The sequence below is a fragment of the Brassica rapa genome, chromosome A05 (assembly GCF_000309985.2).
Source record: "Brassica rapa cultivar Chiifu-401-42 chromosome A05, CAAS_Brap_v3.01, whole genome shotgun sequence".
NCBI classification, from domain to species: domain Eukaryota; kingdom Viridiplantae; phylum Streptophyta; class Magnoliopsida; order Brassicales; family Brassicaceae; genus Brassica; species Brassica rapa.
Window position 1 is genome coordinate 652692 of NC_024799.2, and position 25831 is coordinate 678522.

Genomic DNA, 25831 nt, shown 5'->3' on the forward strand with positions numbered 1-25831 from the left:
ACGTCTTTTATATAAGAAAACTGTTTTTGTTTTTATATGTAGTGACCGAGAAAGTGAGAAAATAATCAAAACAATATATTTCTATTGTAAAAAAAAAAACAAAACTTTATACTATATCGATGCTTTGTTTCTTCTCCTTTTTCGGAGAACAGTTTTTATGGTCGTGTAAGTGCTTCCCCGTCTTCTCAAATATCTAGTTTTCACCCTAATCTTAGAGCATTATAACAATTAACAATAAGCATCATTTTCTAGTTTTTTTTTGTCTAAATCATTTTCTAGTTTTTATTATAAATATAAGTCCTTAATATTTGAAAATTACCATAGACTTGTGGTTCACAAAGAATTTTTAAATTACTATCTTCATGATTACAAGGTACTCTGCAATATATTCTCTCTGTTTCTAAAATATAAATATTTTAAAATAAAATCTTGTTTTTAAAAGATGTATATTTAAAAACTTTATGTAAATTTTATTAATTTTGAATTTTAAATTTCAAAAGAAACTAATTGTACTTTTTTTAAATACTATTGGTTTAGAATCATGAAAAATTTGTAAATACTGAAATAGCTGATATAGGATCTTGTGGAACAGGATTTGATAATATTTTTTTCTTATCAAAATTTATTATGTTAAATATGGGTAAAACCATATAAACATACATCATTGAGGAACATAAGAAATATTCCCTCTGTTTTTAAATAATGCATGTTTAAGATTTTGCACAAATATTAAGAATTTTTTTTCATAAATTTAAACCAGTAGCCATTCAATAAATCAAAAATTGTCAATTAATATTTTTTGAAGTTTACAATTCATTATTAAAAATACATAGAAAATCTAAAATATTGATCTTTTAGAAACAAGTAAAAAGTGCTAGAATATCATTATTTAGAAATGGAGGGAGTATATGTGTTTTAACTTCTTATTTTTTAAGTTTAGCACAAAATCATTGTGGTAAATCATCCAGTAATATAATAATCATTCGTACTAGTAAGCGTTCAAAATTAATTTAGTTTTGAACGTTATCTTTTTACACAAAGTTTCATAAATTTGTAGACTAAAGATTCAGCTGCCATCTGCTATGATAACTAATTACTAACTGCTTCTACACATAAAATCCAGAAACAAAACTGATTGTACACGTGATAAGTTATAACCCGACATGTGCAGATAAGCAATTAATATGGGGATTTTTCTTAGCTTATTAATGAATAACCTTCTTTTTATATATAAAACTAGGGTAAACCCGCCCTACGGGCGGGCGGATAAATAAACTAATATTATAAATTTATTTTAAATCATTAATTTACTTTTAAATAAAAATAGCATTAAGATTTGTTAAGGTTACTTTAACATGTTAGTGAATTTATATTTGTTTAAAAGATAAGTTCTTACTTAAAAATATAAGAAATTATTAGGATTTAATTTTGATGAAAAGACTATATTTAATTTATTAAAATAATCCATTCGAAATTCTCAATAAGAAAATTTAAATGTTAAATATGAAATATATAATAAAATAAAGTGATGTGTCAGTATAATTTTTCTTTATTAATATTTAGATATACATTTTTGAAAAAGTAAAGATTATATAACACCAAAATTTACTTTACTCGATTTGCTTAACCTATTCGTTTAGTTAATGAATTACTGAATTTTTGAACCAAAGCATTCTTTGTTTAAAAAATAAAACTGCAATGACCTGGTTTGCTTAATCAATTGGTTTAGTTTATGAATTAGTTAACTTTTGAACCAAAGCATTTGTCAATTTTTTTAAACGTATGTCTATCGTGTGTATACGTGTACCCATGGGATTCAAATTTATTTATTTCGGGATCATAAAATTTTAAAAACGCGATTCCGTAAAATGATTACTCTATTTTTGTTATTATGAATTTGTCCAATTTAGTATTTTCATCATTTTCTCAAGTTAATTTTTCTATTTGAGTTTGGTGACCTAAAAAAGAACTGAATAACTTTGCTATTCGGAATTAGTTCCAACTTCCAAGATATTAATCAAAGCATTGATATTAACGAAGTTAATCTTATACGGCATTATAATTATCTCAACCATGAGACTGGGACATTGAGATGCCATAGTTTCATCTTTACCACTGTGTCATCCTTTCAAACCCCTGACAAAAAAGAAGCATCAACTTACAATTAGTCACATGAGCTGCAACAAAGCCTAAACAGCCTAAAAACAACGCCAATAGGCAATAACTATTCTTATTGAATCAAACTTAGAATTGACTCATCAAATTTTAAAAGAAAACCCAACCTTTTGTATCAATCTGTTGAACAATTCCAACATAAACAAACGATCTTTTAACTACCCCCAACTCGAGGGGGATCCAAATGAAGCTGGCAAAGATGTGTTCATCAATAAACTTTGAGAACAATACATCTAACGCTAGTAGCTGCTAAATTCAATCAATGGCCATTAATGTTCTTATATTTCTGTGAAGAACCCTAGAAAATGAACAGCAAGCCAAGGGGAAATCATAAAGGAGATGATCAAACGGAGAGGAATCAAAACAAAATCAATAAAAAGAACTTATTAAAACAAAATCTAACAACAGCATTCAAAATCATTCCCATAAACGAAAGCTTTGAATAAAAAAAATTTTATAATCAATACATGAACTATTTATAGTCACTGATCATATCACCACACCTCATCAGAAAGCCTCAGTAGTCATTAATCGTAAACACCTGATTCATATCGTTTACCATTGTTGTTGACATTCTTATTGTGTAAACATAGTTGATGCAGACAAATGAAGAATGCATGAGATGAAACATTAACCTCTGCGTTATCATTGTACTCTAGATTTCCTTTCTGCTTTGATGCCATCGAATTTGAGCAATAACCTCCACCGCAACCTCCATCCCTCCATTTATAGAAACTTTGAAAGCACAATCTAATTTTTGCAAAAATAAATCAATTCAAACCAATCCGTCATTCCCTTTTTCCGTACAAAAACAAATAAAAAATATTGCAGCTCTTATAAACTCACCATGTGCGAGAGCCTATCGACCTCCCATGTGAGATCTTGAACTGTAGTAATTGCTTTTGATATCTCTCTCTCTTCACACACTCTGTTTCTTGATCTGTCCGTCACTTTCTCTGTCGCTCTCGCTGCTTGCTTCGCCGCTCTCGCCGCTTGCTCCGCCGCTATCGCCACTTGCTCCATCGCTTGCAACGTTGGTTGCTCCGTTAGCTGGACGAAGTCAATTGTAACTCGGTGATACTGGTTAGCTCGGTTAACCGAAAGGTTATTGTTCTAACCACATCTGTTTGAAAGCTAAATAGAAAAATAAGCAAAAAAAGTGAGGAGAGCGATGAGATTTGGGTGTACTCTACATCACTATTTATAGATTAGAATTTGATAATCGCAGAGAAAACGTGTAACGTTAATTAATGAATACGTAGCGGAGATTAAGTGTGAAAGACATAAATGAGAGAATAATTATTGGTGTTAAACCTGAGAGTATCCGTTTCGAATGTAGGATTTGCAGAGCCTAAGACGGCGAAGGTTAGAGGTTGGAGAAGAAGGATGAGCCAAACAGATTAGGGTTACGCGTTACCGTTTCGGATGATTAGAACATGGTTACATGTTATTTTACCTGTTGTCGGAGATTGAAGAGGAGAATGAACTCTAAATTTACCGTGAAGTCGAGGAAGACGATAGTGGTTTTGTCGCTTTTGGGCTCGAATTTCTGATTAAACAGAAAGCCCAAACATGAAGCCCACAAATATTAAGAACAATCATAAATGAAACGCAGCACATTGTGAGATGAGACACGTGTTGCATCCAGGGAGCTTGACTTTCTGAGCTGGATGCTGAGGTGGCTTCACCAGGAGTGAGACCAACAATTTTTTATATATATAGATTACATTTTAATGATAATTATAAGGTATGGTTCGATGGATTAGGTATTTCTTCCCAGTTCACACCAAGTTGACGATTTCACCTTAACGCCATAATAAATATATACACATAAACATATCTTTGATTAAAATTCGAAGAATTGCTAAGTATAGTAAAAGGCATGTATTAGCTTTAAAGGGATGCAAAATTTCAACAACGCACGACTTAAAAATTCATGTATATATCTTCCATGGCATTGCTGTTGTGTTGGTGAAACGTTCATATTGTTTTCCTAATTTGTATACATAGAAATTTGATTTCATGGAATCCAAAATTGCCATGCAGCCTTAGTCAAAAAATTTTTTTTTTGCCATGCACGTATTGTTGGGTGTTGGCTGAAAAAAACGTTAAATTAGATGAATTGGACCTTAAATTACGCCACAAAAGTCTCTTAATTAAAGTTAAGACTTAATTATTTCAATATATTAACAACAATAAAAAAGGGCTTATTTGCCAACTAGCCATATTTAGAAGAAAAATTAAGTGAGTGACATTGATTTTGACATAATATAGAAACTAACATTTACATCCTAATTCATCCGGTTATACCCTTCCTCTTTGCCATTATCCGGTAATAATGTGTTATGTGTGTCCACGTAGTCTTATTTCATTAGAAAGAAGGAATCATCCACGTTACACTTTTATTAGTCACATACACATACACCGAATGCTCTATTCCATATAACCGAAATAGTATAGATTATATAACATAATCTACAATCTGTAATACTAAACATATCCCAACCCCAAACCCTAGATACAAAACCTTATTCTAATCACACCTTAACCCCTAAATACTAAATCATAAACTCTAATCAATAAATCCTAAACCCAAATATAAATAATAAATCTAAATTTTAAACCAAAATCCAAATAAAATAGAAAAAACTAAATAACATAATACATATTGAAGAAATTATGAAATGTCTATAATTGCATTGAAGAAATTAATGTTAACCTCAAACATACCCCGTCACCTTCTAAATGCTAAACCCTAAACCCGAATTACTAAACCCTTACGTAAATATAAACCCTAAACTAAAACATAAACCCTAAACCCAAATAGAATGAAACAAAATAAATAACATAGTACATATTGGTGAAAATATGAAATGTCTATGATTTTATGGAAGAGGTTAATATTGATCCCAACCATACCTCCTCACCTTCTAAATAATAAACCCTAAACCCTATACTCTAATCACTAAACGTTAACCCAAATATCAAAATCTAAACCTTAACCAGTGTTTAACCCCAATTTTCCTTAAACTAAACTCAAATTTTAAAATGCCAGTAAAATACATTACCATTCTACATGAGTCATATAGAATAGAAATAGAGAAAATGTAGTTCCAATACTAAATCCTCAACTCTAATCAGTGAACCCTAAACTTTATCCCAACCCCACCCCATCCCCTAAAATACTACACCCTAAACACTAATCAGCGAACCTAAACCCAAATATAAACTATAAATCCAAATATAAACTCTAAACCCAAATAGAATGGAACAAATATGAACCCAAATATCAAAATCTAAACCTTAACCAGTGTTTAACCCCAATTTTCCATAAACTAAACTCAAATTTTAAAATGCCAGTAAAATACATTACCATTCTACATGAGTCTTATAGAATAGAAATAGAGAAAATGTAGTTCCAATACTAAATCCTCAACTCTAATCAGTGAACCCTAAACTTTATCCCAACCCCACCCCATCCCCTAAAATACTAAACCCTAAACTCTAATCAGCGAACCTAAACCCAAATATAAACCATAAATCCAAATATAAACCCTAAACCCAAATAGAATGGAACAAAATAAATAGAATAGTACATACTGGTGAAATTATGAAATATCTATGATTGCATGAAAGAAGTTAATAATGACTCCAACCATAACCCCTCACCTTCTAATTAGTAAACCCTAAACTATAATCACTAAACCCTAAACCCTAAACCCAAATATCAAAATATCAAAATGTATGCAATATTATGCAATATTAAATCATATTATATAATATTAAACTATACAATATAAATCATAGTACGGTTTTTACAGATTGAAAACATGTAATGATAGTTAGATATTAAGAAAATTACAAAATATATTTCTAAACAAAATAGAACACTCTTTATTAATCGTCAAATGTAATAGAACATAATAAAATAGTATAGTAACAAAAAGGTAGAAAACAACAAGACACATCTGGGAAGAAGAACTTGCCGTTGTTACTTCATGTTGCCGTGTCGCCTCTTCCGTCAAACAAGACACCATCGATTTCACAATCAGAGAAACCTCCCCTTCAGCCACCCACCGAGAATGCAAAGATGTTATACTCTTGCAAAAATCAACTCTGATAATCGTGTCCGTCTCATTGCTCTCTCCCAAATCTGAGAATCAAACGATTTAATTTCTCGAAAAAGAAGAAAGGTAAAAATTACGGAGATGATGACGGAGCAAATACGGTGGCGGCGATGAAACAAACGATGATGATGATGGTTGTGCTGGTTGTACATGTAGAGGTGATTGAAGCTATGTGACAGAGATTTATGTGTTCGTCGTATAAAAAAAACAGAAATTTGAGAGAGAGAGAGAGGAACACGAAGAAACAGGGAAGAAGAAGAAAAAATTATGTGTGGATGTGTAACTTTCTACTGGACACAAATTATTTTTAAAATATAATGATTATTAATTTTTTTTTTGCAGGTTTTACCGGTTACAACAGAGGGCAATACGGCAATATTATATAAAAGACACATGATACAGTAAAAAAATAGGGTTTTTAGTTATAGATTGAATTATAATTTTTTTGGTGGTTATACAGCCCAATTTCCCTAAAAAAAACTACAAACAAACTAATACTCAAAACATAAACGTCTCGAAAAGCTGATTAAATGTCAGTGTTTCATCCGTCAACCCCAGAAAAAGCCAGACTCAAAGAAAGAAGAAAGAATACAGTTTTGTTCGACCATATGAGAATATAAACTTAATAATTAATATTGATTCTGTTGATAAAATTAACAAATAGAACCTTGATGATTGTGTTTAAAAAAAAACGTTGGTGTAGTCTCTACAAGTAAATAAAAGTAATCGTCAACAAAAAAAAAACTAATCGAAAACAGTTCGAAGAAAAGGAATATATACTACGTTTCATCTTAAATACATGCATATATATATGCTTTTCTTGACAAAAAAACATTGATAGATGCAAGATACACTAACATACAAATGATGATTATTACACACCATCTTTTCCGATCGCGATCATAGAAGCTAAATATCGCTTCAAAAGGGAGACAGTCCGAACATAACGGATTTGCCGACAAAAAAATTGACCCTTAAGTTTATGAGCAAATTAGCTCAATACACTGAAAAGAGTGGGATACCATTGAATTGAGGGAAAATGGTAGTGTTAGGGGGAAAAAAATTGAGGGGAAATAGTGTATGGAGTGCAAATAGAGAGGAAGTTGTGTGTAGGGAGTACAAATACTCTAAGTTTATCACTTTCTGATCACTTCTCTTTATTAAAATTTTCCTTTATTTTTCTCTCTCTTTGTTTTTTTTTTTTGAAAATATTCTCTCTCTTTGTTACTATCTTACACTAACTAATTTCAAAGATAATTATATCAAGGCACTAATCCAAATTTTTAATATTAAAATATAGGCATATTAAGATCTTTTATGTGGATGTTTTCTTTGATTCACTGTCATTTAGTGTGTATCGCTTACTCATTTGCTCTTATTACCTTTATCAATTTCTCAGCATTAATCATATACATAAATCTTATCCTTAACTAACCAACCCACAAGGACTATGGAGAAAAAAAAACTAAAAATCATTATTAGAAAGAGATAGACATTCAATAAACCAACCTTGGAATGGTTGCTTCCGTAACCAAACAATACATATTATCTCAAACTCATTTATTTTTGAAAAATGTAGTTCAATAGTTTATGAAAAAAATACTGGATGCTTATATCTATATATATCTGTCATGTTAACCAACGAAAAGGTGATTATGGGTATGGGATAAGGACATCTCCAATGGTATATCAAATTGTTGGAAAATATAAAAAATGAGGAAAAATTCTCTGTAATAGTACATTATTTTTGAGGTACATATATGAATAGTGTTATATAATATTTGAGGGAATAATATTTAGTATATTTAAAAACTTATTGTAATGTTGAACTTTTTTATTTGCATAATAATCTTTAAAGTTTTAACAAAACTTTGTTTAATGCAAAAGCAAAAAACATTATACAAAATATTGCTTTAAAAACTTTTTTGTCATAATTTTAAATTTTTTATTTAATATGTATATAATGATTAAAATTTAAAACTTAATTATAAATGACGTTAGTTAAATACTTAAATATAAATTTTATAATTCAGTAAGGCTATATATAAAATTAAAATATAATAAAAGAATAAATAATAACATTAAGAATATAGAAGTACTATAAAAAAACAAAAAAAAACACACAAACAAACTTAATACAACATAGAACAATTCTTGACAAAATAGTAATGATTAAATAGAACTCTACTATTGTTTTCTTTGTGGTTATGCAATTTTACTAATATAATAAATATTTCATTTTGATAAAGTTAAGGTTTAGTTAAAAATTAAAACAAGTGAGTATAATTTTAAATCTTATCAAACAAATGGTGTTATCAGAAATAAACAAGCAATTGAAAAATAAATATATTAAGAATTATGGGGAAAACGAAAAAAAAACCTATTGGAGCAAAATTCATACTCAAAATAAAAAGAAAGAAATGAGGAAAAACATTAGAGATGATCGGTTGAAAATTCATAACAATTTCCAACCAAGATGGATAAATATATATCGATTAAAAGCAAAACTGGTCAGATATTATATGTAAGATTTTTTTAACAATCAACGAGCAGATGATTAGCGGTAGGTGCGATGGGATAGTGCAAGCTCGTGCCAACGAGGTCTAACATCTATGTCGAATTTTATTTATATCCGACGAATAATGAAAAACTACTTTCGTGGTTCTAGTGTGAAAAGAAATAAATCAATAAAAGGTGATTGGAATCTTCGGTTTAGTTTTCTCCTTTTTGAATTTAATTTCACATCATTTTGATTTGATTAGTAACTGGTCAGAAAGCTATTAAGCCTTTTTTTTTTTTGAGAAAGGGCTAAGGTATTAATCTTTGAGCTTTAATATTTCCACTTTTTGGAACTAGATTCGATTTTTAATTAATATGATCATGTGTATTCGAGATACAGCATCACATTGATTTTTCTAGGGGTTGATCTATTAGATAAACATCACACTGAGTTACTTTGGTAAATACCAAATCAATATCTGTTTAATTTATAATTGGTTTATCTTATACTTTTCAGCCAAAAATAAAAATCTTGTTTTATGTTGAGGCTAGTTGCTTGTTTGGCACTTACGGTTACGGAGAGTACTCATCTGAAATTTTCATACTAGTCCAATTTTCATATTCAGCCAAAGTCAGAACTATTTACCATCACCAAATTCCAGTTCTACAAGTTAAACAAGATTGATTTAGCTCACTAGTTAGTAACCGAAGAGTAGCTTGAAACTGCGTTGGTCAATAATTGTATGCATTGAAAGCAATATGATATGATGATTCTTGTCTTATATTTTCTTGACCGTCTAATCTTTAGTTACGCTGTCTATAGCTAATAGTCGGTTTAGTAATAATCATATAATATTGTAGATGTTGAATATATTCGTGGCTGTTATATAAATTTTAAGTGTTTATTTTTAAAATTTTACCATATCCTATACTCTTCCAAGACACACAAACACAAATATATCGAATGACTTGGAAACCCTTTGATCATGTTTACACAAATATATAAGAAAGGGTCATTTTCTTTAAATCAAAAGTTGAATTGAAATTTCATCGGTGATAACTCTATAATTTTGGACCGAACTATACCAGAGAAAAAAAAATTCCGGCTGATACACATGGTCAACAGAAGTATAAACCGTCTTTCAGTCCACGAGATAACGAGCCCGGTTCTTATTAACGTAGAGGTCTATTAAAAAATCGGTTGAAGGCCCATGTAACATTATTATTATTTTTTTTGAATTATACAGAGGTATCTTGGCCCCACAGAAGTGATCCAGACTAGTCACGTGTTGCCACGTGTCGTTCCTCTGTCCCTGGCGATACCGAAATGTTAATTCCCCAGTGGCCGGGATTCGAACCCAGGTGGCGATACTCACATCTATAAGCCCTTTACCACTAGAGGTAGAAGTCCCGGTTACCCATGTAACATTATCCGACTATATGTTTCTGGTATTTCTCTCTAATAAGTATAAACCGATGGAACCTCCAGCGATTTGACTAAAACTTCACTAATGGTTTTACACCCAAGATATGGGATTCAAAGCTCAAAAAATACAAGGCATATTATGAAAAAAATGGTAGCAAAAGATCTTCAACATGGTGTACGGTGTATCATCGAACATATGACGGTTCGAAGTGGTGTAATTAGACGTGTATTTTCATAAGGTGGTAGAATTATGGGTTGTAAAATCATCTATATAATATTTCTCATCGTTGTAATAACATAATTAATTAATCAGACTTTAAAAAAAAAGTGTAAATCGGTTTTGTGCATCTCCAAAAGTTTTTTTATTTTAAAATTTAGCAAAACCTCAAATCTAAAGTTTGAAGGTGTTGTTTCTCTCCAAAAGAAAAATCTTATAGTAAATCTTAAATTTTTTTTATTTTATATAATAGTCTTTATGTTTAATAAAACTTAACTAAAATCATAATTTTTTTACAATAACTATAAAATATACAGCAAAAGTATTTTAAACAAAATATTATATTATAGTAAAATACTGCTGGTAAATAAAAACATACAAAATAGTTCATTAAAGTTAAATAAATTATAATTATTCATTATAATTACCTCTGTAATGATCCCACATATAATCAATTAAAAGATTTTGATCTCACGTTCATCTTCAATAATCATGTTATGCATAATAATATACGCTGTTTATTATATCAGGTAATAACATTATTTAGCCTTTGTAGACTATTTGTTTTGTAGTATTAATTAAATATTTTGTATTAAAAAGGACTAAAATGATTAAACAAAAAAATATTAACATTATTTGAAAATTATATAAGTAAAAGAATTAGAAAAATATAAAACCTTTAATATAAGGTATTATACAGTAAAAGATCTTAAAATTTAAAGTTTTAAGATTGCTTTTAGAATGCACAAAACCTTATATTTGAAGTCATAAAGAAGCTTTTGGAGATGCTCTCGTATTCTTATGCAAGTAATGTGAAACTGTGAATTTTTTTTATCAGCTTGTAATTTACTATTCTCTATATATATTTTTATTCATTAATGATCAATCTATATTAGGATGGTCTTGAACAATTCTATGAGATGTCAAAAAAAAAAGAAAGAACAATTCTATGATAAAACTCTTCCGACAATACACATATCTATAATAAAAGATTTTAAATGTATTTATGTCCATGATAAATAATTTTATATTTTATCTTTTAACATATGAGACCATAATTACCAGTTCTACTTGCAAGTTACAACATACTAGAATCATCAAATCTATATTTGTTCCCTTTATACTCATACAAATAAATCATTTAAAGTAGATGTTAAAAACTTCATAATATGGAATCAAAATTTGATAGGAAACCCCACACGTGTCTCTACTCGCTCCCTACATTTGACTCTATGATTTTTTTTCTAAATTTTGTGAAGACGTGCTTACTTTTGCATTCATATCCTTTATATAAGCAGATTATAGTAGGCCTAAAATCGCGACTGGTATTATATTTATATAGTTTATTGGTAAGACCCTACTCAAATTTTACTAATCACGTGTGGTGTAACCACCGCTTTAGTTTTTCTTTTTAATATATATAGTGGAATAATAGCTTTTTCAAATATATAATATCATGACTAGAAAGAAATAATTACCAGAGCTACGTAATTTAGACACAAAATGCTAAATTTACATAAACTAGAGATTTTACCGCGCTACGCGCGGTTTGGTTGTCTATAAAATTTATTAATTTTTTAATTGTAAACTTAAACATCAAGATTTAATTAACATTTATTTATTTTGATATAATTTTAACAAAGTAGAATGAATGTTTTGAAAGATTTATAAACTTTTGTTTAAAATATCATTAATATATATTTTAGATGTAAACATAGTTTAAATTTAAATTAATATTGTAGGAATCATGTTTTAATATTTTCTATTATTTTTATGTATCATATATCTGTTTATACATCATCTGATTTTAATTTTAAACTATTATTTGAAGGATAGGTAAATAACCTTCATTTCATATACATACACACACACATATATATATATATATATATATTCTTAAATATGTAATCATTTTTGAAAACTTAAATATTTTTAAAGTTTGATGACCAATAAAAATGATTGAATAAATCATTAAACTTTAGAAACTAAAGTTTACTTTCAATACTAAAATTTGTTTGGTATTTATTATTTTGAAAATAAATATTTATTGTATGAAATGTGATATGTGTAGGAGATTTCAATATGTAAACAATGCCATATTTAATACTATATGAAAGTACTCTGGATAGATAAATGCATTTCACATATGCAGATATATTAGTCATTCGTATTGTGTCGAAAATATATAACCTCGTAATATTGTTTGTATGTTAGAGTAGAAACATACTTCCATTATTATTTTAAACAACTCAAGATGGATTTGGAATAGCAGAAATCAAAATTAGAAATTTCCTAAAATTTGCATAACGTTCTGAAAATGCATTGATTGGTGATGCTTTAACTTAAACTAATCCTTACACAAACTTTTTGGTATAATATTATAATAATGATGTAAAAATATAATCATATATAGACTGGAGGTAATAGTTTTAAAAAAGTTATTTGTAATGCGTTTTACTGAGCGTAATCAAAAGCGACAAACATATTTTAATCTTTTTAGTGTAATAGTATATGATAATCTGTTTCAATAGTACACCCCCGCAAGCTACAAAGTTTCATTAATTATTTTCTTTAGTATATACAAAGTTTCTAAGTTTTGACAGAATTTTGGACATAAATGTTAATTTATTTTGATAGAAATTTATACTACATTTAGAGAAGAAATCAAAATTCTTTTTGAGATAATTTTTAGTTAAATACTTTACTGAATTTTAGTTTTAAATTTATAAATATGATTCTTTAAAGCTTTGAACGAATGTAAGATAATGTTTTCATTCAGGTAGTTAACGTTTTATGTTGTTTATCTGAAAATTATTATATGAAATAGTAGATATTTTTATGCGCTACACCTAACTTATATATTTTAATGTGCTACACCTAACTTATATATTTTAATTTGTTGCAAATATATTATATATATTTTTGTTTATTTATTTATTTAATGTTCCTTTTTGTTTCTCTTTTCTGTAACATTAACTTAATAATTTATTATATTCATAAGTGTTTTTGCATGTAAATGTTAATCAATACTATTAAAAGGGAAGGAGTCTAAAAAAATCTACATATAAAAGTTGTTTGGACCATTTCATTTAACTCATTATTTTTTGGTTTTACCTTAAATTTATACTAACAATATGTTACCATATATTTCTCTAACAATAATTTAGTCAATTCTTTTATTTATTTAAATCTCACTCCTAAATCCTAATCATTACTATTACTATATTTATCATTTTAATTTTTAATCGTAAAAGCATTGAAACTAATGTTTTATATTATCACTTTTATCATATAATATATGATTTAAATCAAGATAAATTACAAGACATATGTGTACATTCTAACTTCCTCTTTCGTTTATAATAAAGTAATCATATCATATATAAACTTTCCCACTAAAATCTCATATCATATGCTAAACTTTCAACCATCTATAGTTTGATAATATTTTCATATTTAAAAATGTTTTTTCTGAATATTCATGTTACCTTCACAAAAATGAAGAAATTCATTGGTTCTATTAAAGCTAACTTGACTTCACGATATCAGTATTGATTATTCAAGATTTTGAAAATTATTTCTTTAGATATTATACTTTTATATACTTTTCACTTAAAACGAATCAATACTATTAAAAAGGAAAGAGTTTTAAAAAATCTAATATAAAAAAGTTGTTGGAGTTATGTATAACTATTTATTATTTTTCTGATAATACATTAATCATTCTAAACATACAATATTTTAAATATTTTTAACAGATCTTAATATTATTTCTTATGATACCTTTACTCAGAAAAATATTTCATCAACCATGTTTTTGTACAATAACGTTAAAAATAAATCTGTATCAAAAGGTTGTTGGACCTGATATGGACGTAATGAGTCCACATCTGTTCGGGTATTTAAGATCCTAAAAGAATTTGAAATATATGAAAAATCTGAAACACGAAAAGTATTTGAAACTCCAAACAAATACCAAAAAAATTCAAATACCTAAAAATTTAAAATCTTATTCAAAATCTGACACGATGAACTGAAAAATATCCAAAATTTTATCCAAATACCCAATTTTTTTTTTTAATTTGAGAAATTTACCTGAAATCAAAACTTTAATCGTAAACCAAAAACTTAAAAATAATATCCATAATACCGGAAAATATTCGGAATATCCAAATATACCTAATAAACACATATTTATGATCAGGTCTAGGGTAAGATCCGGACTCAAACAAAGACCTGCGGATCAAAAAAAACCCAATAGGTTATCTTCTCTGGACCTGAACTAAACCTATAATTTTGGGTTGGTTCGGTTTGTTTTTTTTGATCCGGATGTAATTCTCATGTCGAAAAGAAACTTACATATAAAATCTCAAATAAACTAATTTGTAGATTATATAGCTATTAAAAATTATGTTTTTTGATATAATAAAACTTTGTATTATAATATAATCCAACAACCCCGCGCTTTCCAAGTGCGGGTCAAAATCTAGTTAGTTTATTAATATTGAGAGTGTAATGTTACTACATGTAGACATATTTTTTTAAGTGTATTATATTTGGCTATAAAAGAAGAATAGTGCAACAAACATAATGAATGTTTTTCCAAAAAAAAAAGCATAATGAATGAGAGAAAGCTATCTCTAGGTTCGATTTATATTTTAGTATATTCTTATAATGTTGATGTCTATTTAGTTATCATGTAGGATCGTTTAGTATTTTTTTAACTTCTGATTTCATATTTTCTGATTTTTAATAATATATGTGGATTTATCAAATTTGAGTCAGAGATAAGTAAAATATTTTTTCTCTCTGTTGGAAAAAAAGCATTCTCTTGGGATCCTGTTGCAAATCACATTGTCTGTTTGCTACTTATAGAGTCAATAAATTCTCGTATTTTTTTATAAATGTGTCTTGTATTTGGAGTAGTTTTTCAAATTTCCTGAAACTTGTTCAAAAAATTAGTTCACTTAGAAGCAGTGTATTTGAAGTAGCATTGTCTCTTTTCTAGATGACACTTTGCTATTAAGTATGTATCACAAACTGCATTTTTAGAAAGCGATTTGTCTTAAGGAAAAAAAGAAGCAACGATGTTAGAAGCAACGTGTGTCTTAGACATTGTGCTCTAACTCCTTTATATTTTCGGAATCCTCTATGATTTGCTACATCTGGAACCATTTGCAGATTGTTATTTTCTGTGATGTGAGTAACATTTCCTTTACTTTTTCAATAATCTTAACTTATAGTGTTTACTATGCATAGTGAATTATTTGATTGTACGTGCAACCGTCATCCTTAAAATGCTTTTCCAAGGTTCGTGAATTAGTAGAAAACACATTACACAATAACTACGACAAATTATTTCTGACTTTTCGAAACAGACTTGTATCTATTATTTACAATATTTCAAACTTAATTTGGTTCGGGAACTATACTATTAAAGAAAATTCGAGTTCTTGTTTATCAGTAAGAGCAGTGTCGTTCGCATATAACTGTGTCAAACCATCACGAATCCTGATAACATTCTTACAAAACACATCAATAAAACAAAGGCACAAGAATCAAAGTGTCAGGGGCTCGGAAGAGTTCTACAGACCTTCAAAACATTTGGGGCAAAGGTGGAGGAAGAATTTGAGTAGGATGACCTCTTCCTTTGTCTTGTTAAGCTGCAGTAGAGAGCCCTCAACTGCAAAAAAAATATCCGTCGAACATTAAACATACATAGAATTCAAAGGAAGTTAAGATTTTGTAAATTAAGGGACAATTTTAAATTTTGTGGTAGGAAACTTTTGAGAGCTTAGTAAACAGTTAAAAAAAATATGATAGATATATATGTCATAGAATAACTTTAAAAGAAAAATCATAGAATTTAGGTCAGTTTTGAGATACTAAAAACAAAGCAGTGACTATTCTACAATCCTAAAGTGATGCTAAATTGTTTCAGAACAGATGACCTGCCTCCTCAGCTCTCCTTCTGATTTGGTTGGTGTAGCTCATCATCCTAACCTCAACACTCAATACATGAGAACAGGAAAACATGAATTTGATACATGACTTAGATGTAGATCACGTCAACTGATAAACTGAAGAGAAGGAAACACTAACCGGATGTAATCCACAAACTGAATTTCTACACTTTCTCAATTTTCCTGTCAAGATCAAAACACTCACAGTCACAGGTGTAAAATTCAGTGTACAACAGAAACAACCAGAAATTTATCGCAGCCAAGAACACACCGTCACTGCCAGATAAATATCAAATCCAACTATGCTCTGAACCCAAGCAGATACAAAACAGAGTAAGAAGCTTATCAATGGCTCTCAAAAAAGGTAAGAGTAACCCAAAACACAAGCATGTCAAATCTGCTAAGGATTTAAAAATACATAATTGATTGCAAAGAATGTTGAAGATACGACTTTTCACGGATCTTTCCGCTAAACATCCAGCGAAAGACTCCTCCAGTGCCATTATCTTCCCCAAAGACATAAGAGCTTCCATGAAAGAGTTTGACCAACAAATGTCAGATCAAAAAGAAGATCACAAACTATACGATGTAACTAATTTTTCTTTTATCAAACTTCCACATTCACCAATATTTTGACCTTCGTTGTTTCCAAGAATACAATAGATGTAGAGTTATGAGCAAATGGAATAGACATCATGTAAAGGAGAGTCCACCGCTTCACGAAACATGCTTTCACAATTTTAAATCCTTGAAGCAAATAAAAGAAAAAGTCTCACCAAGGTGATGTAAAGATTTTGATTGATAGCCCATTTATTATTTCACGGTTTCTGATTCATACGCCCTTCAAACCAATTTCCTGCAGTGAGCCTAAAGGAGTCGCCATTTATTCAGAAAGAGTGAAGCTTTCGTTGAACCCACCAACTTCGTACGGAGCTAGTACCTGAGTGAAAAAAGACAGTGGAATTTCGTGTCAAAAACTACAAATTTCTTCAAAAGATTAAAAGAAAACAAAAATATTTAAAATCTAAATAGGTGATACCCAACAAATATGATTAGGGATTGAACTTCACCGCCATCACTCTATATTTATATCAAATAGGGAATGAGTTGAAAAACGGAGTCGTAAGGTCATAGCGTTGAATTTATTAATGCAACTAAATGAGGAAGAAACCGTTGTAAAATTGCAGGTAGGAACCGAAGAGATTCGTGGGATAAGAAAAATTTAATTCAATAAAGTTGTAAAAATCAATTGTTTTTCTGATGTGTCAATTTGATTGGTGCTTTTAGTATTGTTAGATATTTAAAATAAGTTCGTTTTCAGTTGATGTTTGCTGATTTTTCTCTCTTCCGGTTATTTAACTGGTTTTATAGTAAAGAGTGTATTCGATATTTATGTCCGGATAAATAGATTGGATATTATGTTTGCAAGTGTTTTGTTATATAAACCCTAATTAGGTAAATTGGTTTGACGGTGCCATTTAATTAGTTGGAAAAATATTACGACCATTTAAATCAGGCAGACGTGAGTTCTTTGGAAAATCAACTGCTAATATCTTTAACCGTGCACAACTAAAAAAAGATATTATAATTTATACTATCATACTATTATGTAATTCAACAATCAACATTACGGATGTTGTGGTTACAATTCTTCCTAGCTACTTCATTAGGTTTGAAAAACTTTTTCTAACAACGTATCAAACGTTTTTTTTTTTTTGCTTAAAACGTAATTTATTTTGAAACTATCTTCAAATGAATGAATCGATGAAATAATAATGAGAGAAGATGATACAAACATGATCATTAATCTTATCTTACAAGCATCTCATATTTCAGTTCGTTTCTTATCAACCGGATATTATAAATTAAATCACACTGCAAACGGGCCTTTTACGCCACACAACCTCTGTATATACCAAACATATATATCTACAAAGAAGAAACACCTAATCCGCAATACACTTGAAAAATGAACTCATTAATGAGCACATTTCTCCTATTACAATGTATATCTACACTAGTCTTCACTGCAATCTCAACACCACCTGATGATCCTATCAAGTGTGTGTCTGGAAACTCCGACTGTACCGTTACAAACTCATATGGAGCCTTTCCAGATAGATCCACGTGTCGAGCCGCAGATGTAGCCTATCCAACCACTGAAGCTGAGCTCATATCTATCGTGGCTGCAGCTACTAAAGCCAGACGGAAAATGCGTGTAACCACTCGATATTCCCATAGCATCACAAAGCTCGTGTGTACCGACGGAACGGAAGGTTTGTTCATAAGCACAAAGTTTCTAAACCACACGGTGCGAGCCGATGGAGAGGCCATGACCCTGACGGTTGAGAGCGGCGTGACACTCAGGCAGTTAATCGCTGAAGCGGCTAAGGTTGGATTGGCGTTGCCGTATGCACCATATTGGTGGGGACTGACCGTGGGTGGTATGATGGGAACCGGTGCTCATGGGAGCTCATTGTGGGGTAAAGGAAGTGCGGTCCATGATCATGTGACCGAGATAAGGATGGTTAGTCCCGGCTCTGTCAATGATGGGTTTGCAAAGGTTAGAGTTTTAAGCAAGACTACAACTCCTAACGAGTTTAATGCCGCTAAGGTTTCTCTTGGTGTTCTTGGTGTTATCTCTCAGGTATGATTCATAAAAACTTTGCTTTCTGTTATTTTTCATGCTATATGTTATGAGAATATCATAGGTCTAACACATTATTTATAATACAATTGTCCCATAAAGGTGACTTTTACATTGCAACCGATGTTTAAGAGATCGATACGGTATGTTATGAAAAATGATTCGGATTTTGGGGATCAAGCTGTGACATTTGGAAAGAAACATGAGTTTGCGGATTTCGTATGGTTGCCAAGCCAAGGCAAAGTAGTGTATCGAATGGACGACCGAGTACCTGTCAACACATCGGGCAACGGTTTGTTTGACCTTTTGCCGTTCCGTTCACAGCTCTCGGCGGCATTAGCCATCATAAGATCATCAGGTTCATCTTTGTTTCTAAAGCTTAGGCTTTCGCGTTTGTATATGATAAATTTTTTTATAAAATTGTCGATAGTAGTTCGCTATTTATTAAATGTTATAGTACATAACTTAAATTCTTCCTCTTGTGTTGTATTAATTAAGAGGAGACGCAAGAGAGGTTCAGAGATGCGAATGGGAAGTGTGTAGGAGCCACGCTTATTTCATCTACACTGTTTGCTAGTTCATTTGGTTTGACCAACAATGGTAAATAATTATAAGTTTATTCATTTTTAGATACAATATTCACTTTTATTGATTTTACATCGAGCAGTAACTCACTCCTTTCCTATATTGTTGCAATTATTCACCGACATTAGGAATTATATTTACCGGTTATCCCGTCACTGGAAGCCAAAACCGTATGATGTCGTCAGGATCATGCTTAGACAGTCTTCAAGATGGGCTGATCACGGCGTGTCCATGGGATTCACGTATAAAAAGCGAATTCTTTCACCAAACAACTTTCAGTGTTCCACTTACGCAAGTCAAAAGTTTCATCACCGATATTAAATCTCTTGTTAAGATTGAACGTAAATCTCTATGCGGACTTGAGCTATATTACGGTATTCTAATGCGCTATGTCACATCTTCTCCAGCTTATCTTGGGAAAGAAACAGAAGCTTTAGACTTTGACCTAACTTATTACCGAGCCAAAGACCCACTAACACCACGACTTTACGAAGATTTCATCGAGGAGATTGAGCAAATTGCTTTGTTCAAATATAACGCATTGCCACACTGGGGTAAGAACAGAAACTTAGCGTTTGATGGAGTGATTAAAAAGTATAAGAATGCGCCAGCGTTCTTGAAAGTAAAGGAGAGTTATGATCCGACCGGTTTATTCTCGACCGAATGGACCGATCAGATCTTGGGGATCAAAGGAAACGCGACGATTGTAAAAGATGGATGTGCATTGGAGGGTTTGTGTATATGTTCGGAGGATGCTCACTGTGCTCCGACCAAAGGATATTTGTGTCGACCGGGAAAAGTTTACAAAGAAGCTAGAGTTTGTACACGTGTCAGTGGGATAAGTGTGATTCAATCGGTAAGTTATTAATATTCATTGCTTCTAAAATCAGAAAGCATATTTTATGGATGGGTCGATATTTACTATGACGAGTTATTGCTAATGTTGTTGTAACCAAATTATAATAATGTGTGAATTATTACTATTTTGTTAAAAAATAGTTCTATTAGTTTATACTTTCTAATTCTGAAAATAATGATTTTTAGTAATTCATAAAATAATGTATACCTTTATACTGACGTGCGCGTACCATGGCGTTCTTATCTTCAACCTCCCATTTGTCTAAATAGTTTTAAGTTTACACATAAAATAAATTAAGATGAATGAGATTTAGCTGAGTAAGGTATATATTTAGAATTAAGACAAATTTATCACATAAAAGATTTATAAATGTGTTTTATTTTATTCTTTTGGTGTAATAAGTGGAGTTTTGTTCATTCAATGTATCCGATGTAAAAGCTATATTATTTTCAGCAAAAGATATATATGAATGTTTTATTTGACATCTTTTAACCCTCTATCTAAACAACCATTCGCATAATCTCAAAATGATTTGTGTTTCTTTCAAAATAAAATAAAATTACTTGTGTTCACCCTATATTAAAGATACATGGAAAAATCCAACCAATGTGTCGTTTATAATAAAAACCCAACTAGTATGTGGCTGCGTATTATATAGCTTGACATAGTCAAAGAAATCCAGAGTTGCTTTCTTAGATACTACGAGACTCATACGCTAATTAATGTTTTTAAAATACAAACAAACTATAATTTGTGTATTTTACTGACAGTTGAGTTCTTATATGCTACGGAAACCGTATGATATTTAGTAGTTGAAACTTTCTTGTAGATATATATCGTTGATTAATTTGCCATTAAGTTTTTCAAGTCACCGTTTTGAAATAAAGAAAAAGAACTGCATAAGCCGACGAGGCGAATATTCTGACTAAAATTTAGAAAACAAGGAGAAACAACAAACCATGACTGCTGGCTGCGGCAATGAGACTACCACGATGATAGGATTATGGTTAAGTCTTTCAGACCAATTATATAAATGAAATTAAGGTGACAGTAAAATTTTGATGGATCAGATGGGGTTAGTGGTTACTACCAATCTTAATTACAAGATAGCACGATAGATGCATCTTATCTCAACCTTTTCTACTTTAATAAACCAATATTTTAATTCAAATCGGTTATAAACCGGCTTATACGCCACACAACCTTTATAAATAGCAAACATGTTTACAGAAAAAAAATCCATTTGCAATACATTTGGTGAGAGTCAGACAAAACTCAATCAAAGCAGATGGTATTTAGTTATTCTCCTTCGTATGGTTTTCCCCAAAACGCTGCGGTTTGGCGTACCCTCCTCGGGTTATTTTGCATATTTACCCTTGTGCTTACGGCAGTCTCAACACCACCTGAAGATCCTGTAAAGTGTGTGTCGGGAAATACAAATTGCACAGTCACAAACTCATATGGAGCCTTCCCCGACCGTTCCAAATGTCGAGCTGCCAGCGTGGCGTACCCAACAACCGAAGATGAACTCGTCGCTATCGTGGCTGCAGCCACTAAAACCGGACGGAAAATGCGGGTAACAACTCGTTATTCGCATAGCATAACTAAGCTCGTTTGTACCGACGGGACCAACGGTTTGTTCATAAGCACGAAGTTTCTAAACCACACGGTGCAGTCAGATGCAAAGGCCATGACTTTGACTGTTGAGAGCGGCGTGACACTTAGGCAGCTAATCGCTGAAGCCGCTAAGGTTGGATTGGCGTTGCCTTATGCACCATATTGGTGGGGACTGACCGTGGGTGGTATGATGGGAACCGGTGCTCACGGGAGCTCATTGTGGGGTAAAGGAAGTGCGGTCCATGATTATGTGACCGAGATCAGAATGGTTAGTCCTGGCTCGGTCAGTGATGGGTTTGCAAAGGTTAGAGTTTTAAGCGAGACTACGACTCCTAACGAGTTTAACGCGGCCAAGGTTTCTCTCGGTGTTCTTGGGGTTGTCTCTCAGGTTAGATTGATTATTTTTGTGTTTTACTACAAAAGGCAATATTATAGTTCTATGTCAATTTAATTACAACTTTTTGGCTGTGGTCTATACTTTTTTTTTTAAAGGTGACTTTTAAATTGCAACCAATGTTTAAGAGATCTTTAACATATACAATGAGAAATGATTCGGATTTCGGGGAACAAGCGGTGACTTTTGGAAAGAAACACGAGTTTGCCGATTTCTTGTGGTTACCAAGCCAAGGCAAAGTCGTGTATCGGAGGGATGACCGAGTTGCTGTCAACACGTCAGGCAATGGTTTGTATGATTTCTTGCCATTCCGTTCGCAACTCTCTGTGGCTATAGCCATCATAAGATCATCAGGTACGACTTTACATAACTTTCTGAACTATTTTGTGCTAAGTGTTTGCATTTCAATAGTAAAAATAAAGATACAATCTTGTTCATCACGTGTTTTACCAAACAGAAGAAACCATGATCTAATCTCAAATTTCACATTTCTACTCAATATGTTTTATTTTCATAAATTCCTTTTAAAAATTTCAAGTATGAAAACTTAGTTAACCAAAAAACAAACGACTTCTGAACCAAAATTTTCCATATATCAACGGCTTTTAAACGGTAGTTGATCCAAAACTGAGGAGAGACATACGTAATCAGGTAATTCTTGAAATAGTATTGTATAAAATTATAACTCTTGGATCCAAAACCGATACTGAAATATAATATATAGCATAATTGAAGTATGGTTGCCAAGAGATTATCAAATGACCCACGATTCCAATATTTTTCTCCTTATAATATCATTTCTCTCATTGGATACAAAATGAAAAACGTAACTTTAATCTGTTTTCTTGTATGCTTCAAGAGGAGACGCAAGAGAGGTTCAGAGATGCGAATGGGAAGTGTATAGGAGCCACATTAATTTCATCTACACTGTTTGGTACCTCATACGGTTTGACCAACAATGGTATTTAATTTCGTTTTTACTTATCTACTGTTCATCGATTTCAAATACAACCTTTACTTACTCTTACCTCGGTGTTTCAAACATTAACCCTTTTTAGGTGTTATATTCACTGGTTACCCGGTCATTGGAAGCCAAAACCGTATGATGTCGTCAGGATCATGTCTAGATAGCCTTCAAGATGGATTAATCACGGCGTGTGCGTGGGATTCCCGTATAAATGGCGAATTTTTCCATCAAACAACTTTTAGTGTTGCTCTCACTCAAGTCAAAAGTTTTATTAACGACATCAAATCTCTTATCAAAATTGAACCGAAGTCTCTATGCGGCCTTGAGCTCCACTATGGTATTTTGATGCGTTATGTCACATCTTCTCCAGCTTATCTCGGGAAAGAGACGGAAGCCCTAGATTTTGACATAACATATTACCGAGCCAAAGACCCACTAGCACCACGACTCTACGAGGATTTCATCGAGGAAATCGAGCAAATAGCATTGTTCAAGTATAACGCATTGCCACATTGGGGTAAAAACAGAAACTTGGCGTTTGATGGCGTGATTAAAAAGTATAAGAATGTTCCCGCATTCTTGAAAGTAAAAGAGAGCTATGATCCAACCGGTCTATTCTCGACCGAATGGACCGATCAGATCTTAGGTATCAAAGGAAACGCGACGATTGTAAAAAATGGATGTGCATTGGAGGGTTTGTGTATATGTTCGGAGGATGCTCATTGTGCTCCGACGAAAGGATACTTGTGTCGACCGGGAAAAGTTTACAAAGAGGCTAGGGTCTGTACACGTGTCAGTGGCATAAATGAGGCACTGTCAGTAAGTTAATTATCTACATCGCCTCTTATATCAGGAAGCCGTCGTCGTTATACATTGCTTATGTTGTAATAATATTATAAATAATAAATGGCCTACTGTAATAAAAAGTTAAAATTTTGTGAGGCATTATAGCCTGATTAATAATTAAACTGGATTGACTTATATGAATTACAAGAGTTATTCATATGCTTCTACGATAAATTACAGTTCTTATATGTATATCGTCTGAAAATATGTTACAATCAAATACATATAGGGTTTCAATCGGCGGTGGGAAGGAAAATAATATATCTGGTTGTCGCGATCCGGTGCGATATAGCGGATTCATGCTGGATCCATTTTTGAAAACAATCCATCGGTTAAAAAAGGAATCCGATTTAATTAGTTATGAACTGGATCGAGGTATACGTAGCCCATGATCATAAGACTAATTTATCAATTAGTCAGAGAAGAGGGGTTTGCCTAAATGTTAGAGATTCATTGACCATGTAGTTTATTAAAATTTAGTCTCATTGACTTTGTCTAAATCTTTTGAGTATGAAGACAACGGCGTGAGACTTTGTGAGGGACGTGGATGACATGGCATTCTTATTGATAATAAAGTGAACTGGATCTTATTCACGCGTTTATAGAATAATTAAAGAGAAAATTAGCTCAATACACTAAAAAAAATAGAATACTAGGGAAAATAGTAATGATGGGGAGAAGAAAATTGCAGGAAAATAAAGTATGAAATGCAAATATGGTAGATGTTGTGTATAGGGAGTACAAATTCTCATAATTAAAATAGGCATATAGCTAAACTTAGGGGACAAGCTTAGAAACCCTAACCCCATACACCACAATACTGACTGTAAAGGCCTACACCAGTATATGCTGAGTAGCAAGCTATGGACAGCATATCCATATACATATATATATAGATACAAAGCTAGCTATGTCGACCAATACTTTTTTCTATCTCACATATAAAAGTAATCTTTTTTTTTTTATCAAATAAAAGTGATCTTATAACTTATATATAGGGCAAAATCCAACTGACTTTATTTGTTTATAGTAAAACCCATCTAATGTTCCAGCAATTTTAGCCGCGTATCACTCATATGACATCACAACCACGATATTTTACAACGACGTCTTTAATTTTCCTTTCCACTTGCTCATCTTGGTTCATGTTCTGTTTTTTTTTTAAGTTAGAACAAAGACTTTCCCGTCTGTACATTTATATTTTTTTATATTAACCAAAAACAAAAAAGACCCATCTATTGTGTGTTTCATAAAAGAGTGGTATTGTCAAGGCTTTCAAGAGTTGAATTCTTGGCTGCTACGAAATTTATGTTATAATTAATTACTAGTGGAACTTGTCGTGAACATACGGTTGATTGAGTATTCACGTCTACCTTTAGTTTTCGATTTTTAATAATAAGGTGTTATCGACTATCGTTTTTAGTTGCATAAGACGACGTGGCAAAGATAACTAACTATTCAACTATATATGCACGACAAATTACATACGCAAGCCAATATTTCCATGAG

General features: G+C 31.3%; 2 protein-coding genes and 1 long non-coding RNA gene across 3 annotated transcripts; 2 read left to right on the plus strand and 1 right to left on the minus strand.

The window, feature by feature from the left end:
* Positions 1-264: 264 nt before the first annotated feature.
* Positions 265-13685, minus strand: LOC108869826. The gene is made up of 2 exons (XR_004458546.1): positions 3490-13685; positions 265-3309 (listed from the first exon to the last, which is right to left on the minus strand). It is a non-coding gene; the product is annotated as an uncharacterized LOC108869826 (long non-coding RNA).
* Positions 13686-18343: 4658 nt separating this feature from the next.
* On the plus strand, positions 18344-20649 carry LOC103866436 (probable L-gulonolactone oxidase 6). Its single transcript, XM_009144360.3, has 4 exons — positions 18344-19054; positions 19157-19412; positions 19553-19654; positions 19768-20649. Exons 1-4 carry the CDS (start codon positions 18377-18379, stop codon positions 20505-20507), a joined length of 1776 nt encoding a protein of 591 aa, XP_009142608.1. The 5' UTR covers positions 18344-18376; the 3' UTR covers positions 20508-20649.
* Positions 20650-20920: 271 nt separating this feature from the next.
* LOC103866437 (L-gulonolactone oxidase 2) lies at positions 20921-24367 on the plus strand. The gene is made up of 4 exons (XM_009144361.3): positions 20921-22503; positions 22608-22863; positions 23369-23470; positions 23568-24367. The coding sequence occupies exons 1-4, from the start codon at positions 21787-21789 to the stop codon at positions 24302-24304; spliced, it is 1812 nt and encodes a 603-aa protein (XP_009142609.1). The 5' UTR covers positions 20921-21786; the 3' UTR covers positions 24305-24367.
* The last annotated feature ends 1464 nt before the right edge of the window (positions 24368-25831 follow it).

Excerpts from the sequence above, each read along its gene's own strand:
- LOC103866437 (XM_009144361.3), top strand. The coding sequence starts at position 21,787 with ATGGTATTTAGTTATTCTCCTTCGTATGGTTTTCCCCAAAACGCTGCG. Across the intron at positions 22,504-22,607 it reads TTCTTGGGGTTGTCTCTCAG|GTGACTTTTAAATTGCAACC; the intron begins GTTAGATTGATT and ends TTTTTTTTAAAG. Across the intron at positions 23,471-23,567 it reads ATACGGTTTGACCAACAATG|GTGTTATATTCACTGGTTAC; the intron begins GTATTTAATTTC and ends AACCCTTTTTAG.
- LOC103866436 (XM_009144360.3), top strand. The coding sequence starts at position 18,377 with ATGAACTCATTAATGAGCACATTTCTCCTATTACAATGTATATCTACA. Across the intron at positions 19,413-19,552 it reads AGCCATCATAAGATCATCAG|AGGAGACGCAAGAGAGGTTC; the intron begins GTTCATCTTTGT and ends GTATTAATTAAG. Across the intron at positions 19,655-19,767 it reads ATTTGGTTTGACCAACAATG|GAATTATATTTACCGGTTAT; the intron begins GTAAATAATTAT and ends CACCGACATTAG.